The sequence below is a fragment of the Talpa europaea genome, assembly GCF_964194135.1.
Source record: "Talpa europaea genome assembly, chromosome: 2".
Taxonomy (NCBI): Eukaryota; Metazoa; Chordata; class Mammalia; order Eulipotyphla; family Talpidae; genus Talpa; species Talpa europaea.
The window spans coordinates 457,032-475,311 of NC_140068.1; the positions used below are offsets into that span (position 1 = coordinate 457,032).

At 70.7% G+C, this 18,280-nt stretch overlaps 1 protein-coding gene across 1 annotated transcript in view; it reads right to left on the minus strand.

Annotated features, from left to right (window-relative positions):
- Nucleotides 1–356: 356 nt before the first annotated feature.
- Nucleotides 357–18,280, minus strand: part of SMOC2 (SPARC related modular calcium binding 2) — a gene marked incomplete at its 5' end in the record, with an annotated part of 45,979 nt that continues 28,055 nt past the window's right edge. The window contains 6 exons of the mRNA XM_084228185.1: nt 357–431; nt 1,778–1,815; nt 1,903–2,174; nt 3,299–3,398; nt 8,798–8,880; nt 11,259–11,445. Coding sequence (XP_084084311.1) covers nt 414–431; nt 1,778–1,815; nt 1,903–2,174; nt 3,299–3,398; nt 8,798–8,880; nt 11,259–11,445 — 698 coding nt within the window. The 3' untranslated portion in view covers nt 357–413. The remainder of the gene's footprint in view (nt 432–1,777; nt 1,816–1,902; nt 2,175–3,298; nt 3,399–8,797; nt 8,881–11,258; nt 11,446–18,280) is intronic.

The window sequence follows — 18,280 nt, forward strand, 5'->3', positions numbered from 1 at the left end:
GCTGCAGGACGGACCGAGCAGAGCCCGAGACGCAGGAGCAGGCCCGCCGTCGGCCACCGCGTTTGGTCCAGCAGGGCGTCCGGCTCGGGCCCAGTCTGCCGGCTCCAGCGTGCGGGACGCTCAGGCAAGCGACACGCCCCATGTGGACCCGCGCAGTGAGGGGTGGTGGGCCGAGGCCGCGCGGGCGGGCGGGCGGGCGGGCAGTGGCTCAGCGGGCCCTGGGCGAGGGTGCGGCCAGCGGCCGACTCCGCGCAGCCCTCGCCCGTCACAGATTGAAACAGTCTGTTTAAATATCGTTTCTACAAAGTGAATTTACATTTAAAGTACAAAGTGCAAATACTATGTTTTTGTTTTTTGGGTTTTTTAATTGCGCTTTGGTGAGGGAGCCTCCCGTGTCCGGCCGGTCCCGGCGCTTAGCCGTGCTTCCTCGGCTGGAAAAGACAAGAGAGAGGCCGCGTTAGGGCAGGGCCCCCGCAGGCCTCACCCCGACTCGCCTGAGGCGCCCCGAGCCGGGAGGTCCATGGAGGGGGGCCCTCGGCTCGGCCAGGAGCCTGCGGGTGCCGGCGTCTGCCTCCCGTGCGAGGACCGAGCGCGGAGGCGTCCCGGAGACGCCGTGGCTTCAGCCTGTGACTCGGCGGCGGTTTCTGACAGTCCAGCTTCTGCGGCGGACTTGACGGCGCAGCCGCCCCATCCACCCCACCTGCTCCCCGGCCTCCGGGACGCGGCGCCGAGGGCCTGCGCGGCCGGGTCGGCGGGACCTGGCGCCTTCTCTGCTGGGCAGTGACTGAGGAGGAAGGGTCTTCCCGCCTGAGTTGTCTGAGGCCACGGGCGCGGCCATCAGGGCCCCGGCTGCGCCCCGGCGGGTACAGCGGCCACAGCTGCGGCGCCGGAGGCTTCGGGCTGCGGTTCCTACCCCAGAGGGGGGCAGGCGGAGGGGCTGGCGGGCGGGAGGGGCGAGACGCCGTCTTGGGCCCGGGGGTGAGGAAACCGCGCCCGGCCCACGGTGAGGAGAAGGCCGGGCTGGCTCCCCGGGCGCCCTGGACCCGGGAGGGCAGGGGCCTCGCTCCGTCCAGGCTGCTCTGTCCTCGCTCCGGAGTCCGTGGTCCCCAGGACGGGGCGCCCGGCGGGCCTGCGCTGCAGCCACGGGGGATGGCGGCCTTGTGCCTCCTGCCCGCCTCAGCCAGGATGGGCTGCGGCTCCTCGGGCCCCCGGGCGGCAGGAGGGGCCCCGTGCGCGGAAAAGGCAAACCACCAGCGTTTGCTGAACAAGGAGAACGTCCCGCGTCCTCCCAGAGAGAGGGCCGCGCCCGTCGCAGGCGGCACTGCCCCAGGCCCGCGTGCTCCGGGCGGCTGCGTCTGTCCCGGGAGGACCCCGCAGCCCGCGCCGGCCCGGCGGGTGTGGAGAGACTCGGCGGCGCGAGCTCGGTCGAGGCCTGGAGCAGCTGGCCCGGCTGGGAGGCTGCGGGGAGAGGGGTCGAGGCCGGCCCCGCCAGATGCGCGGCCGAGGCGGCTCGGGGAGGCCTTCACGCCACCGCGCCCACAACCGAGGGCGCAGACACTCTCGCCAGTCAGACGACGGCCGGGCTGGCAGACGCACGGGGTCCCCGCAAGGGCCCAACGGCCGAGAGGCCCACGAGGCCCGGCGCGGGCCAGGGCGTGGCCGCAGCTCTGCCCAGCGGGCTCTGGCCTTCTGGGGGCCGAGGGACGGCACCGGCCGAGCCGGATCCTCGGCCGCCTGGGAGCGGCTGCAGTTTGTTCGGCAGGACAGACGCACTCACCTGTCTGCTGGCCGCGCCGTCCGTGCTGCCTTGGGGGGCTGCGGGGGGGAGAGGGGTTAGAGCGAGCTGGCCGCTGGGGGGCGGGGCGGGGCGGGGTGGCCCGGGGAGGGCGGGGCGGGGCTCACCCGGGTGCCTGCGGCTGCCCGCCCTGCCCTCCCTGGCGACGCCCAGGCAGCCGGTCAGCTCCGCCAGCGCGATGGCCTTGTCGCCGTCGGCGTCACAGTACTCCACGAACTTCTTCACGCACTTCTTGGGCTTTGATTTCTTCCGCAGGAACCTCTTGAAGGGCTTGATCTCCTTCTTGCCGATGTCGCCGCTGGAGTTCTTGTCCAGCAGCCTGAAATACCAGTGGACCACCCTCTCCTCCAGCGTGTGGCTGGGGTCGGGCTCGGAAAGCCTGCAAGGACACCGGCGTGAGGGCCCCGCGGGCCGCCGCCGAGCCGCGGCCATCACCGCTCTAGACACGGGGCTTTCAAAGTAAGTTCTAGAAAGGGATCAGGAGAACGTGGCCAACCCGCTCCACGGCGCCCACGGCACGGCGGGGCTCTGTGCGCCGACCACGCGCCGGCCAAGCCCGTGAGGACAAAGCCCTGTCCAGAGCCTGTGCCGGGGGGGCAGGGCCTCCCAGCGACGCCCCTGGACGGGTCCCTGGGGCTGAAAAGATGCAACTTGAAGAAAGAAGGAACAACCCCCGGAAGACCTGGGCTCGGCAGCCCTCGGCAGTGTCCGCCCCTGCCAGGCAGCGTCCACTAGGAGGAGACTGGCCTGCCTGGACTTCCCGCCCCCTGCGCCCCCCGGCGGCTGCAGGACCCCAGGGGCAGCCCCGGCCCAGGACTCGGCTCCCTCGCGACCTCCAGGGGCCGCTGCCTCACAGCTCGGGGTGAGCGTGACCCCGGAGCGGAGCGTGGACTCTGGAAAGGCCCCTTTACCCGCCCACCTCCCTCTCCTCCCACGCGCCCCGCGTGCCCCCGTCAGCCCCAGGGGCTCTAAGCCCCTGGCCCGGGAGAGGCGGCCTGGCCAGGGCCAGCGCTCAGGACGGCCCCTCAGAGGCGTCCCTCAAAGTAAAGAGGCAGCAGCCGCTGGTTCTGGGGGTGGCCTCGAGAGCCTTCACGCCAGAGCGTGTCCGCCGGCCAGGACCCCAGGAGCCGCGTGGACACCGGGGCCCCGCCCGGGCCGGCGGGTGTGAGGGCACGTTCTGCACGACCCACGCGCCTCTCGAAGCATTCCCTGGCTGAGTCCAGTCGGAGGCTTTAAAAAGCGATTCCAGAGCGCGAAGCGCTGCCCTCCTGCTCCCGCCGCCCTCCAGAGGTGCCCCGCAGACCCCGGCCGGCCCCGCGACCCCTCCCAGGGCTGGGGCCGCGTTGGCAGCGAAGCCGGCTACCAAGCCCGCGGCCGGCGCGGCAGCTCCCCGGTCCACGCTCCCGAGGCCGCAGTCCGTGTCAGCCGCGGTCTGGGCAGCCGGCGGCCCTGGAGGTCCCTGTCCGGCCCGCCGACCCCCGCTGTCCGGGAGGGGCCGCCCACCTGCCGGAGGCCGCGGGGTCGGAGACGGCGTGCACCATGTCCGTGGACAGCGCGTCCAGAACGCTCGTGAGAAACTCGTTCTTTTTGGCTCCAGGACAACCTGAAAAATAAAGTGCGTGTTTCCCAGGACTCGGGGTCACGGGTGCCCCGGGACAGGAAGGGGGTGCTCCCGTGGGGGGCCCCTGACCAGAGCAAGGGGCGTGAGTGGGGGGGGGACCGGGCGCAGGGGGCGGGGTCTGGGGCGGGGGGACAGGGCCCGGGCGGGGAGGTGGGGTGGGGGTGGGAGCCCGGGCGCGCCAGCGTGGGGGACTCGCGAGAGGGGCGCGGCGGGGCCAGGCAGCGAGCGGCAGCGCCAGGGGCCGGGATTCAGGAGCCGGACCCGCCACCGCGAGACCGGGGCGCTGTCACGGAAGCCCAACTGCCACCCTTAACCCTCGCCTGCGCTCCGGGCGCCCCCGCCGCCGGCCCCTGTGCTGCCCGCCTGCCAGGGCCGGGAGGGGAGCACGCAGGGCGGCGGGAGCGCCGGGGTGTCCTGCGGCCTGTGCTCGCGGCCAAGCCCTTCCCCGGCCGGCCTGCGCGGCTCCGGCTCCCCGGCCTGACTCTCGGTCTCCACTGCCGCCCGGGGGTCCCGCCGGTGAACACCCGCAGGGGAGCAGCGGGAGCCGGCTGTGCTCCCACAGGAGCAGGTCGCGAGCAGGTCGCAGTCTCGGGCCGCAGCCCTCGCGGGCTTCTCAGGAAACAGGCGGTCTGGTCGCGCCGGGGCCCGCGGAGGTTTGGGCCGCAGGCGCCTGGGGGCTCGGCGGGGCCTTCTGTGCCGGGAGCCGCCCCGCCCCGGGCTCTCCACCGGACAGTCCCGGGCCGGCCTCCCCGCTGCCCCCCGAGGCCAGCCCCGCGTGAGCACGACGCGCAGACGGGGTGCCGAGGACAGGGGCCCGGGCCGACCTCGCCGCCGCCCGCTCTCGCCCTCCCCCGGCTCTCGCGGCGACACTGAGATTTGGGGGTTTCCTTCCTTTGCAAACTGCGTTGAGTTTTATCGGGACAACAGTGGTTTACAGCACTGCGCACAACTCGGGGTACAGGCGCGCCCCCCGCGGCTCGTGTGGGTGCACGGCACCGGCCCGAGTCAGCTGCCTGGTCTGCTCCGATGCGGCTCCCCCGCCCCTCTGTCCCCCGTCCCCAGCCCCCCGTCCCCCGCTCCCGTCACCCCCGTCCCGTTCCCCGCCCCCCGCCCCCCGCCCCGTCCCCGTCCCACTGGCGTGTGCCACACGAGGGATGCCTGATTTTGTTTCGATTTCTCAAAATACCACAACTGGACGCACCCACCGCCCGCAAGTCCACCCCCAGGCAGCCATTCAAAGGACGCGAAACGCTACCCAAAGGCCCCTGTGCCCCCAAGTCCCCTGCGGGAGACCAGGACTGGGGCGCGGGGGGAGGCGGGATACCACGAGCCGCCACAGGAGGAGCCTTTGCCCCGGGGAGCACGGGGGGGGGGGGCGGGTGCCGCGGAGCACCCCGGGCTGGAGGAAGCAGGCGCAGCTCGCGCCCAACTCTCCCGGGGGCCCCGCACAGCAGAGGGAGCAGAACCCGCACAGCCAGGCGCGGGGAAGGGGCTGCCCCGGGGAGGCCGCGAGGCCAGTGCGGGCGAGGCTGGGGTTCCGCGCGGCCAGAGCCCGGCCCCGAGTCGCCCAAGTCCCTGCCGCCGTCAGACCTGGGGGATTTCGACCAGAGAGGAGGGCAAGGGGGGCCCAGCCTAGGAGAACGGGCCCCCCACGGGCACCTGCTCGGCCCGCAGGGACCTGGACGCGGCTGCCCGGGCCAGCCGGCCTCCCCCGGGTCAGCCATCCCCGGTGCAGGGCGAAGGCCAAGCTGGGCGCTCCAGAGCGTCCTCCCAGATGCAGTGGACACAGAAGCTGCTGGTCACAAACGCTTCCTGGGGCACCCACGGGGCAGCGTGGCCTTGGGGCTGAAGTCTGGCCCAGAGAGCCACCTCACTCCTCAGCTCTGGGGGTCCAGAAGCCGGGGCCCTTCCTAGGACAGGCAGGCCGCTGCGGCCACACAGGTCCCCAGCGCAGCCTGGCCCGCGGCCCGCACAGCGTCCAGTCCGGCCAGGCTGCGCTTCTGCAAAGCCACGGCGAGGGGCCGGCGTCTCCGCCGCCCAGGTCTGTGCCCCGCGGTGTCCGAGGGCAAATGCAAATCCCTGCAGCCCGCGTGGGCACAGGAGCTCCCCCGAAGGGTGGGCGCGGCCCGGCCGTGCAGTGTGGGAGCCGGAGCCCCGGGAGATGACCGCCAGCTTGGCACCAGGACGGGGGGGACAAGCCCAGGACAGCCTCCTGCCGCCGGCCCGCACTGCCCACATCCAGGCCTGGGAGCGGAGCCTGGAAAACCTCCCCGACACCCTCAGCCCCAGCCAGCCCCCGAGAAACCCAGCGCCCTGCGCCTGGACACCACCCTCCCCGCTCCCCTTTCAGCTCAGCTGACCTGCGGTGCCCCCGCCCCCCACCCAGGGCCACCCCTCGCCCACCGTCCACCAGAAAGTCAGGCCCCCAAGGCCGCACTGCCGGCTCGGGCCCGGCGCTAGGTTCGTCGCGGCCTGTGCCCGGGAGGGCGGTCGCAGGCACAGGACCAGCCAGACGCGGGGCCGCGGCCACGGCCTCTGCATGGGGCTGTCTCGGGGGCCGAGGGCTCACAGCAGCCCTGGAGGCGGTGGCGGCCTGTGGCCCCCCGTGGCCCTGCTCATCGCCTCCCGGCAGAGGCCCCCGGCACCTCTGGGTCTGAGCCTGGTGTGGACCTAAACCCGAGGCCGCAGGCGAGCTGGCCGGGGCCTGCACACAGGAGCTGGGGGGCGGGGGGGTTGGGGGGACTGGGGGGCCGGCCCTGCCCATCGCGGACATACATGCAAAGAGAACTCATGGAGAGGCTCCGGGCGACATCCCCCGGGGCGGACCCCAAAGCCCAACGCCCCCCCCAGGGGCTGGGAGGACACAGGCCTGGGCCTGATGGGGCCCCCGTCATGCCGAACGTGGCCGACTCGGCCGGCTCGGGCTGGGCTTGGGTTCGGGTTCAGCCGGGAGGTCTGCGGCCGTGTGCGCCCGTGCAGGAGCCGGGGCGGCGCTGGCCCTGGGCGTGAGCCAGGAGCCAGGCGGGCAGGCGTCTGCTCCGCTTCCGGCGGGCGGCCTCCGTGGTGAGTCAGGTGGCCGCGCCCTGGGCCCCAGGATAGCTGAGCCCTCACCTCAGGGCACCCCCATCCCCACTCAGCCACGGAGAAAATGAGGCCCGACGTGGCAGAAAGTGAAGCATCGGCCAAGGGCAGAGGCCGTGGGCCGCAGCCAGGCCGAGTGGACGGCCTTGGTTGGGGACGCTGGCGTGGGGATGGGGACACGGGCCGGGGCTCGGGGAGAGGGCTTGGCGCCCAGGGCCTTGAAGGCCGCTCCCACCCGCAGGGCGGGGTCCGGGCCGACCGAAGCCGGGACCCCCCAGAGAGCCGACGAGGAGAGGCTCCGAGTCCTCCGAGCCGCAAGCCCAGCGCCCGCCGGCCAGGGGCCGCACAGTCGCCGGCTGGAGCCCGGAGACCCCGCTGCAACCGGAAGCGGAGCTTTGCCAGAAGAAAGTGATCGTCTGCGGCGTCAAGAGCCTGCAGGCCGCTCACTGCTGCGCTTTGGGAAACAGATTTCTCCCCTCAACCAAGGGCGACCTCTGTTCTGCGGCTATTTTAAGACCTGCTTGTTTTTCCCTTATAAGGAGAATTATCTCCCCCAAATCAAGATGATTAAGAGCCGTAACAGAACACGCGCCTGTAACCGCGGAGCCTGCCGCTGCCAGAGAGGAGTCTGGGCTGGGGCTCCGCGGGGGCCAGCGAGGAGGGGCCTGGGTGAGGGCGGCCGCCTGTGCCGGGGCCACCTGCGCCGGGGCCGTCCCTCCGGGGGCCGCCTCTGCGGGGCCAGACCTCACCCCCACAGGCTCTGAGCCGCGGCCTACGAGCGGGCACCTGCTGGGGGCCTTGGGCCCTGCTCCCGGTCACTTGCACTACAGGGGCCGCGCGGCGTCCCCCGCTGCCGGAGGTGCCGTGCGCAGGGGAGGGGCCCCTTCCCCAGCAGCCCGGCTGTGCCCAGCGGCGCCCACGTGGGCCCGCAGGTGCAGAGGTGCTGATCCCCAGTCGTCCTGTCCCAGCGTGGATGGAGCTGGGCCCCAGCCCAAGCGCTTCCCCGCGCACCCCAGGAGGCCTCGCCCACCCTGAGGAGCGGAGCCTGCGGCCGGCACGTCACCTGCAGGGCCGAGCTGCTGCGGAGGACGCGGGGCTGGGCGGCGGGACAGACGGAGCAGACGGGGCACGGGGACAGGTGGAGACGGGGCGGGACGGGCGTGGGGGGGGGCGGGAATGGCCGAGCTGGGCCACGTGGCAGAGCGCCCTTCCCACGGTGCCAGGAAGAGCCTTTCGCCTCAGAGGCAAGAGTTGGGGGGGAGGGTGCGGGGAGCCCCCCCAGGCCCGGGGCATGCAGCGTGGCAGAGACACCAGCCCCAAGGGCCCCCCCCGCTCCCTGTCCCTCCTGCGCCGTCTCTCTGTCCCTCACACCACATGGACACAGACGCCGCCGGCCGTGGACCCCCAACCACAGGGACACCTGCAGAGAACAGCCGCACAACAGGCGCCGCCAGGGCCCAGGGCCGCGGAGGAGACACCGCGGGTGGGGCCACGCCCTCGCGGCAGGACAGGGCCGGGGCCTCTGCCCCTGGGGCTTCTGCTGACCAGGTCGGGTCAGGGATGGCTGGGGACACCCCACGGCCTGCCCCCCAGTTCACTTCACGTTGCAGAACCACGGTCCTCTCCGCAGTAACACGCAAGTAACACGGAGACCGGAGGCTGCCCTCAGCGGGAATCCCCGGGTCCCGTGGGAGGCCCAGGACCAAGGCTCTCCCGGAAGGACTGGACAGCGCGTCCCGGGGCCCTGGACTAACGGTGCCCAACCGGGAGACGCTTCCCCAAAAGGACACTCGCAGGGAGCCCAGGAACACGGCGCGCTGGGGCCTGGGGCCGAGCCGAGCCTGCTTGCTCCTGGGTCTCAGGAGGCCCCAGCCTGGGCCACCTCGGCCCCGCCCCGCCCCACCCGGGGTCCCCCCCAGGCCCTCCCCACCCTGCCCACATCCTGCCCCCGCCCTGCCCCCGCCCCGCCCCCTTCCACGCCCCAGGCCCTCCCCGCCCTGCCCGGACCCTGCCCACGCCCCAGCCGTGCCCCGACGTCCACCTGGGTGTCAGCGCGTGGGCCCGGACGCAGGCCGTGCCGCAGAGCCCCCGCGGTCTCTGGTCGCCGGCCGGGCCCACTGCTCTGGGCAGCACGCGGGCCTTTCCAGGGAGCCCGCGGGGTGGGGGCCGCACGGAGTGAGTCTGGGCTGCCAACACGGGGCCGTGCGCCCTGGCCGTCCTGGCCTGCACAGCCCGGGCCTCAGCCGGCTCGGGGCCTGCCTGCGGGGAGGGCGCCCTGCGGGTGCAGAGGGGGCGCTCACCTTGCAGCTGGCGGCCCTTGTACAGGTCCCGGGGCTTGCTGGGGTGGGCCCTGGCCGTGTGGTCGCACTTGGGCTGCTCGTACCTGCGGGCGGACAGAGCGGTCAGGGCGGGCGGCGCGGCCCGAGGCCCCGCAGTGTCTGGGACAGGCCCTGGCACCCCGGCCGGGAGGAGGGGCGCGGGACCCCTCCCCCCAGGGAGGACCAGCCTCTCAGAGCCACGCCCAGGCTCTCCCCAAGGCGGGTTCTCGTGGCCACAGGAAGCCACAGCCTTTCTCATCGCGACCCCACCACGGTCCTGTGGGGACGGTCCCGCAGGCCCCGGGGCAGGCCCGGACTCTCGGGTCCAGGACGCGCGCTGCGGGCTCCGGCCCAGGCCCACGAGCAGCCGCGGCCGCGGACGCCTGCTGGACCCGCCCAGGCACCGCCTCTGAGCCCGGTGGGCACTGGCGCCCAGGACGCCGCGGGTTGGTCGGGGCATCCCGCGGCCTCAGACACCAGAGCCGCCGCCCGCACCTCCCTCAGCCCCGCTGGGGACTGTGCAGGACAAAGGGGGGGCAGTTGGGGCCGGGGGCGGGGGCGGGACACGGCTGGGGGGCGGGTGGGGGCGGGCGGCCGCCTGGCTGGAGGCCCCCGAGGGCCCCGGCCCCTCCTTGCCCGGTTTTCCCTCCCCCTCTGGAAGAAAGGGGGTGCGAGGTCTTCCTCGGGGAGACTCGCCCCGTCACCCACTGCTGACTGGTCTCCCCACCATCAAACACGGGCACACTCTCCCCACAAGGAGCGCTCCTCGGGGGCCCAGGGGCGTCTGAGGGAGGGCGGGGCTGCGCGGGGCCCCACTGTCCCTCACAGGCCGGCGCTCTGCCTGGACAGCAGCGCGGAGGGGGTGAGGCCGGCTCCCCACACGCCCTCCTCTCCCAGCGGGTGCGCCGGCGGGGGGGCCCGGGGGCTCCGTGGACCCCGCACTGCCCCAGCCCGGGCGGGAAGCAGGACGGGGCCGCGGCGGCCTCCAGGGCTCCGGCCAACGCCCGCCCGGGTGGGGACAGGGACTGGCACCCCCTCAGCCAAGGGCCCACGGGGCGGCTGCTGGGCCAGAGGAGCACTGTGGAGCCCGGACGAGGGGCCGGGGCTCTGCGGGGCGCGTGGCCACGGCGCCTGGCCGGGACAAGGACAGCAGCGAGGACACCAGCGGGGGGACCGGGTCCTCAGAGGGGCGCCCAGCCGCGGCCCCACTGCCAGGACACTGGCCGCCCCGGGGGAGGACGCGCGGCCCCAGCCCCGGCGGGCCACGCCCGGGTCCAGCAGCCAGACCTAGGGACCCCTCCAGGACCCCTCCCGCCTCTCCCAACATCCTCCAGACGTGGCCAGGTCAGCACCGCCGTCCCCCCGGCCCCGACTCCCTCCCCAGCTCTGCATCCCGACCCCCGGCCTGAGCGAGGCCACCGCGCCGCCCGCTTGCCCCTCTGCTCACGGCCCCAGACCCCGCGGCGCCTGCGGAGCCTCAGCCCAGAATCCCAGACGCGCGAGGCGGCCGCGCCACGTCCATGCGCCGCCCACAGCAGCTGGACGCTGGGCGTGTCCGCCCTGAAGGGAGGCTCTCGGCTCCCCTTTGCCCTCCCTGACCCCGCGTGTTGCCCCACTCCACGTGCTCACACTCCCTCCAGGGCGCCCTCCACCAGCCCCCGCGGCCCCGCCCCCACCCCTCGCCCCACCCCACACTGCCCCGGGGCCTCTTCCCCCACAGCCTGCGTGGCCCGGGGTGCCTGCTCCTCCCAGCACAGCCCCGGGGCGGCTTGGCCCGCAGGTGCCTCTCAGAGGCCTGCAGGGGACACCCCAGCCAGCCAGGGTGGGGGTCCAGGCCCGCCCAGGCCTCCAGGGACCAGCGCCCCAGGCATCCCCAGGCCGGGCCCAGACGTGGCCTGGATGCCGCCTGCACCTCGGGCCGGGCCAGCGCGGCCTCCTCTAGATCCCGCAGGCCGCACCGGCCCCTCCAGGGAGCTGACCCAGGGGTCAGGAAGGGCCGGCCCAGGAGAGGCGGAGGCAGCGGGCAGGCTCCCGCACGCAGGCGGCTTGGCGTGAACTGGCGCAAGAAGGAATTGCCACCCGGCGTGGTCGCCCACCCCTAGGCCCAGGGGCAGGGCAGGACATGACGGCCAAGCTGGCCAAATGGGGCCAGTGAGGGCTCCCTGGGCCTGAGGCCCAGAGCAGCGTCTTTCATTAAGTGGGAGCTGTGTCCCGGCCACTTGCGGGCTCAGGGGCGACGCTGCCCAAGGCCTTGGGCCCAGCCCCTCACCAGCCCTCACTGCCCCCACCCGTCACTGCCCCCTGGTGGCCGTCACAGGGACAGCGTCCATGGCACTCACCTCTGGGGCACGGCCGGGAGCGGGGTGGCCTTGTGCTCACGGGACCGGGGGGCTGGTGGGCCCGCCTGCGCTGCCCGGCCTCTGGCCCACAAGGACGCGCTCACCTGGTGGAGGTGCCGGGGATGGGGCGTCCGGTGTCCACCAGGACGCACCAGCAGTAGCCGGTGGACGGGTGGCACTGCACCGGCTTGTAGAGGCCACCGTGGGCGCACTCGGGGATCACCACGTCGTCGCTCCGGGGCTGCCGGGCCTCCTCCAGGGCGGACTGCTGCTCCTGGTCACACGAGGACGCTGGGGGAAGGCAGCGGATGAGCTGCGGCCAGCCAGCGCCACCGTCGGGGGCAGGCCGCGGGCCCTGTTGGGTCAGAGCCCCGGGCGACACCCGCACAGGCTCCCGATGGCCCCCAGGGACAGGCGGGGACGGCCACGTGCCCTCCCACGCCAGCCAGGTGGCCGGGGCAGCACACGGTCCATCCTGGTGAGCCCTGCCCCCCCGCACCCGGCATCTCTCCTGGACCTCACCCGCGGGGGCCGCCCCTGGGTGGGCCCGCAGGTCCCCTTCTGCAGGGGCGCAGCCCAGTGGTCGACATGGAGACTGACCCTGGCCCGGGGAGGACACACGGAGGAGCCGCATCTCGGCCGCCTCGCCCTGAGCGCCGCCGCGCACCCCTAACAGCGGCTCCTGACGTCAAGGCGTGCGCATTCGTGGCCAGCTCAGCTGCTTCTTGGGGTTACACAGAATCTCTGCGTGCCCCTCTGGGGACGCCCCAGACGGGTGAGCGTTCAGACGGCGGGTGTGTGCGCATGCATGTGGGCATGGGCGCGACCCCAAGGGCGGCGGGCCCTCAAGCTGACGACGCCGGGACAGCCCTTGAGGACAAAGCAGCGCGCCTGCTACGAGGCCCCAGGCCTGAGGAAGCCGCCTCGGAGGACACACTCGGCCTGGGCGCCGAGGACGAAGGGCCGGGGAGCAGCCCCCCAGGAGACAATGGCCCCGGCCTCGGCAAGTCAAAGCAAGGAGCCACGTGCGCTTCCAGCCAAACCCCCGGCCCCAGCGTGTCCCACCCACGGCCCCCTGTCCACCACCGGGAGCGTGGCCCACGCTGGCCAATCCACTCAGGAAGGCAGAGTGACAGAAACTGGCTTTGCAGCAAGAGCACTCCCCCGAGGACCCCTCCCTGCTCCTGACCGGGACAGCTGGGCTGCCTCCACCTGGGTCAGCTCCACCCATACCTGTCCACCTCCACCCGCCCACAGCCGCCCACCGCCACCTGTGCCACCTCTGCTCGTGCCGGTGCCACCTCCACCCGCCCACAGCCGCCCACCGCCACCCGTGCCAGCTCATGTGCCCGACACAGAGAGCAGAGAAGTGCCCTTCTGTGAGTGAGAGCAGCTCTCGAAGGCCCTGCCTCAGGCTCGCACACACACACACAGGCCCCACACACTCACGTGCAACGCACTCTGCGGGGACCCCGCACGGTCGAGCTGTGGCTCGCGACTTGTGGTCCCGGCAGAAGGACGCTGCAGAGACGCTGTGAGCTCCAGTGAACAGGAAGGGGAGGGCAGACGCGCCTCGCGAGAAGCCGACGCAGAACCTCAATGCAGAACCCCCAAATCCAGGCCAGACTGAATAGGCCTGTGCTGTGCACCCCCAGAATTCAAGTGTGAGCCCAACTGTGAACTGTGTTCAGCGAAAGGGCTTTAGGGCGACTGTGGCTGCAGGGCCAGGGCGGGGCCCTGAGGGAGGCCGGAGCCATGTGGAGGAGGCTGCAGCCCCCCGGGCCCCCAGGGCCTCAGCTTCTTCTGGGGCGCGGGTCAGCTCCCAGCGTCGCCTGTGCGCCCAGAGGGCTCTGGAGGCCGAGGGCTGAGTGTCCAGAGGGGGTTTCTGAAGAAGACCGCGGCCCGCCCGGGCCGAGCCCCAGCCGCGAGCACTGCCTGGGGACACCCCCATGGCGACGCGCACCGACTCAACAGCTGGGCACGGGCCTGGGGCTCGCCTGGCGGGCCTGGCAGGCGCAGGGGAGGGGAGGGCCGGGCGCTGTGCGCACAGCCGGCCGCTGCGCCTCTGACGCCCGGGCAGGGCCGAGTGCCAGAGCCGGCCCGCGGGGCCACAGCCTCCTCCCCGGGGGGGTGGACGCTGCTGAGGACCGAGCAGGGGCAGCGGGGAGCGGGCAGTGGGCGCTGGACGTGTGCCCAGGGTGGGATGGGGCCGGCGGGCGCGCCCGGCCTTGGCTCTCGCGCAGGGCCCTCCAGAAACTCGGTGTTTCAATTCACACAAGTGTATAATTACAAGAAAAATTAAAATGTGCCCCAGACCTTGCTGATAATGGTTACCACATGCTCGCGGCCGCGCTCAGATGTTAACGTAAACAAAATCAGAGCCGCGGCTGCAAACGCAGCTCCAGGTCCCTCCAGAGCTCCCGCGCGGAGGAGGGGCGGCGGCGGGCGCGGCCGAGCGGCCCGGGCAGAGCAGGCCAGAGCGGCTGCCTGCGTGCGGCACGTCCGGCTGCGGGCACGGGGCCCTCGAGTCCACCCGGGGGGCCACAGCCGACGGGACACGGCTGCGGGCGGGGTCACAGGGCCGGCCCCGGGTGGGGCGTGGGCGGGTGGGTGGGGAGAGGGGTGGGGTGGCTGCAGCGTCCTCGGGGCAGAGGCCGGGCCGGGACGTGCTCCAGACCCGCCACGCAGGGCGTCAGGCGCTGGGTCCTGCGGCGTCAGCTGTCAGGCGGCCTCCCCCCCTCTCCAGCATCTGCAAAGCCGCGTGCACGCCCCGGCCCCTCAGGGACAGTCCTCCCTGTACCTGCAGGGCCCAGTCCACTCAGGGCAGACGCCGGGAGACGCGGGCACGGGCCTGGCGGGCAGCTCCTGGTGGCCAGCGAGGGGCTGAAGCTCAGAGGGGATGGCCCAGGGACTCCGGCGGGGCCGTGTCAGCCCCGGGGAGGGAGGGTAGTGCAGCGACAGGTCCTGGGCCTCAGCCCTCCGGGTGGGGACACCCCTGTTCCCCAGCAGTGCCCCGAAGTTGCCCAGCAGTGCCCCAGCAGTGCCCCAGCAGTGCCTCGAGATTCAGCTCTCTTGGGCCACCCCCGACCCAGGTTAAGGGGTGTTGCTCTGTTCTCGGGCTCCAGAGGCCCCTTCACCACTTCTCACTGCTGCGGCCACCACGTCCCTCTGGTCACCCACGCTGTGTCAGGCCAGCCGGGCGCCAGCCCCCCGAGTCCCAGAGAGGCGCCTCATCCAGCCCCGGCCTGCGGCGGGCACCAGCCTCGGCCGCTGGACTCAGCCCCGGGCCGAGCCCTGCTCCGCGACTCCGCAAAGGTCACTCGAGAGTGACCAGATCCGCCGAGGCCTGAGGACACCTGGCGCGGGCCCGTGGGCCCCAGTCCTCGGCCACGACCTTCTCGCTTCCGTTGCTGCTGCCTGGCCTCGCCCTGAAGTGCCGCCCCCGGGCACCCCACCAGTGTGAACACTGAGCCCAAGAACGGGATGTTTGGAATGAAAACCCCCCTTTCCAGTTCAGCGCGGCGTGATTTCGGCAGCTGATTGATATTTAGACGACAAACCTTCACGGCCCGTTTCCAAGCGGCCATTTGACTGACTTTACTATTTTGATCTCTCCAAGTGCCCAAACCTGGAGCGCTGAGGGAGCCACTTGCCACCTTGATGCTTGTGCAATCGCATGGACGCTTGAAAGAAGGGATAAAAGGGAAATAATATTTTCAAACTTGGAAATGAAGAAGGGAAATATAATTGGTCTTATTTTTCCCCGGGGAAGGCAATTTACTGTGATTTAAAGCAGAATCAAAAGATAATTATCTTTTGGCACAAATTTTAATGTGTGCAATAAAACAACAACTATTGACCCCGGGTAAAGCAGAAAAATGTTTCCACTGAGGGCCCATAAAAGTGGGGGCGGGGCGCGGAGCCTGGGCAGAGCCCTGGGCAGCGCAGAAGGGGGTGGGAGGCGTCTCCCCGGGAGGGCGCACAGGCTGCGGGTGGGCGCAGGGCGGGCGCGTGTCCCAGGCGGACGCAGGCGCCAGCTCTCCGGGCCCCACACTGTCCCGGGCCCCACAGGGGGCTGGACGCGTGGCCGCTCCAGGGAGAGGGGACCCACAGCCCCGCCAACTCTGGGTCTGGACAGCTGCGCGGCCAGGCCGGCACCGCCCACGCAGAGCGCACTTCCCCGCGCCCGGGAAGCCAGCGGGCGCCAGTCCCGCCTGGTCCCCACGCCCTAGACAGGGCTGCCCGCCTTGTCCAGGGCACCGTGGCCTTGGGAGGGGCGCAGTGAGGGCGGTGGGGAGGGGCGACCCGTTTATCCCAGACCCACAGGTGCCCCCCCCACTGCCAGCCATGCAGGGCGGCCCGGGGGGCACCCCAGCTTTCTCCATCCAGACCCCGGGTTCCCAGCACCCCAGTGTCCTGCATGGGGCGGGGGTCAGTGTACCCAGGGGGCACTGCCAAGACCCAGCCCACCACACAGGAGGCTGCCGGGAGCCTGGCTCCCCAGGGCTCCACGGCTCCTCGGAGAAGCCCTGGAGGCGACCCTGAGCCCGAGGGCCTGCAGTCTCTGCCCTTGGCGCCCCTGGACTTCAAATCTCAGGCCTGGCCTGGAGAGCCTGGCCCTTTCCCCTCAAACATTGTGAGAGTCCCCAGTGTAGGTCGACCCCACATACGTCAAAAGTTAACGACTCTTCTCTGGTGTGAAATGTCATTTTGGGGGTCCAGGCCCAGGGGCTCCAGCTACAACAGCACCCACAGCAGGACCCCAGCACCCACCGAAGGAGGTGGAGCCACACCGGGGCGGCGGGGCTGCGGGCAGGACAGGGCCGGGCGGCGCTGCTAAAAGGTTATACGGCGACAGCCTGGTCCTCACCAGAGACGCTGACGGCTAAAAACCCTCGGGACAAACCCGGCCCCTGGCAGGTCAGGGCCCCACGCCCACGGGAGCTTCCTGGCCAGCCTCCTACCAGGCGGCCCCACGCCAGACCAGGCGCACCCGCCCCGCTGGGATCCTGTTTCTGTGGAAGCTGTTCTGTGCTGTTTCACGTTGTTTAAAATACTTTGCCCTGCGAGAGTGTCTGTTCTCTGCAGGCTCCAGAGGCCAAGCGGGAGTTTGCTGCCCCGAGCAGAGCCCGGTTCCCGATGGCGGCGACTTGTCCAGCCAACCCTGACCTGTGCCCTCTTCCTCAGCATCTGCTGCTTTAAAGGGAAGAGGCAGGAGTCTGGGGATGCCAGGGGTGCTGCAGAGAGCGCACCGCTCGATTTGTGCTTAATAGATGTGCGTGTGGCCTTTCGGAGCTGGAAACAGCCCCGCCAAGCCCCATGGGTGAGGGATCCAGGGGTACCCATCTCCCCGCCTGCTGAGCGCAAGTCACACTGGACACACCGGGTGTCAGGAAGGTAAAGACCATCAGCCTCATGTTGATGGGGGCTGGGGGCACACTCTTAGGGAAAGCACTTTTCAGCCTCGCACACTGACATGGTCTGCTGGGGTCTGCACGAGGGAGGGCACCGTTCTGGCAGAGGGAGGCACACGGGAGGCCACTGTCCTGGCCAAGGAGGCAGGAGGAGGAGTGCAGGGTAAATGGTTTTCAGGCTTTTCTGCCCTCCTGCCATTGGGGCTGCCCTGCCTGATGGGGTGCTCGCATTTGTTATATTGTTATAAGTTACCTGTTTACTTGTGTGGGCCACGGCGGCAGTATTGAGGTATTTGCCAAGGGAAGCAGAGGCAGCAGAGAACCCAGGAGAGAGAAACTCAGGGCGAAGATTTGCCAGGTGCTTGGAGGCCCGCTGGCATCCCTGGCACCCCTGCCCTGGCACCCCTGCCTGCTGTGTGTCTGGTTGCAGCTCTACATGTAAAAGCTCAACAAAGCCTGAGAAGCCACCGAGGGCTCTAGGTCTCTCCTTCACCTGGTCTGCCTGAATCATAAAGAAACCTGCTCTGCGGCCATCCTGACTACGCCTACAATTGGCGTAGTGGGCAGGATGATTCAAAGCAGATGGGTATGGAGCCCTCTGAAGACCTCAGGAGGGACTGAGGAGTAGCAGACGGTGAGCCTGTGGCAACGCTGGATGTGCCAGGGCAGCACGGGAGGTGACCAGAGTCCAGGAGCTGCTGGAAGAGCTAGAGACGCTGCAGGAGCACAGGAGGTGGACAAGGTCCGGGAGCTGTGGGATGAGACCTCGCGTGGAGGAGGAGACGGCCCACGAGGATCAGCCCACGACCCCTGAGGCAGCAAAATCATTGGGGGAGAAGGACCATGACTCGGAGCTCGCCAAGTGCTGATGCGAGGAACAATGGACGGACTAGGACTGACAATCCCTCCAGAAGGCGGAGGAACTTTGGCAGGGTAATGGTGTTTTGGGGACCCTGAGGGTGGATGGTATTGTCTGTGCATCCCAGGAGATGGGAATCTGGGGGTGGCCAGTGGGCCCTGATGGTCAAAAGCAGCCTGTGCACTGCCCAGCAGCCAGGCAGAGGAAAAAAGCCAACTTAGAAAGGCAAAAGCTGGTGCTGAGATTGGAAAGCCCTGAGCGGCTGTTAAGCAGCCCAAGTAAGCTGAGGAAGGCCAGTGAGTCTCTTAAAATCACCTGTGGGGGATGCCCTGCTCATTGCTGAGTGAGGGTGAGGAGCTGAGGAACCCATCCTTGGGGGACGGGTGGGGAACGTGGCTGGTGGTGGAGCCCACAGCCGAAGAGGGGACCCAAGAGAGGCCACATGTGGAGCTTGTATCCACGGGTCCCCGACCCAGGTGCTTGTGCAGTGGGTTGGCCTGAGTGCAGGGGTCTGCGTGTCGCGTTGGCGGCTGTGAAAGCCGAGTGTTGGAGCGACCGCAGACAGAACCTGAGGATCGGGCGATTACCCTCAGAGTACAGAATCGCCAGTCCAAGAGTGAGCGCCTCCTGGGCGTGGATGTGGTGTGGCTTGTGACCGAGACCACAGCCAGAGAAGGCCGGGAAGCCTGACAGCTCCTGGTGTGGGACGGCAGATGCCCGAGTGCCCCCCTCCCATGAGCAGTGCCTTGGGCAGCAGGAGTGGTGGATCATCTGCTGGTGCCAATAACCCTGTCCTCTGCCACTATTTGTGTTCTGTTGTATTGCTTATTTTTCTTTTGTGGGCCTGGGCTGC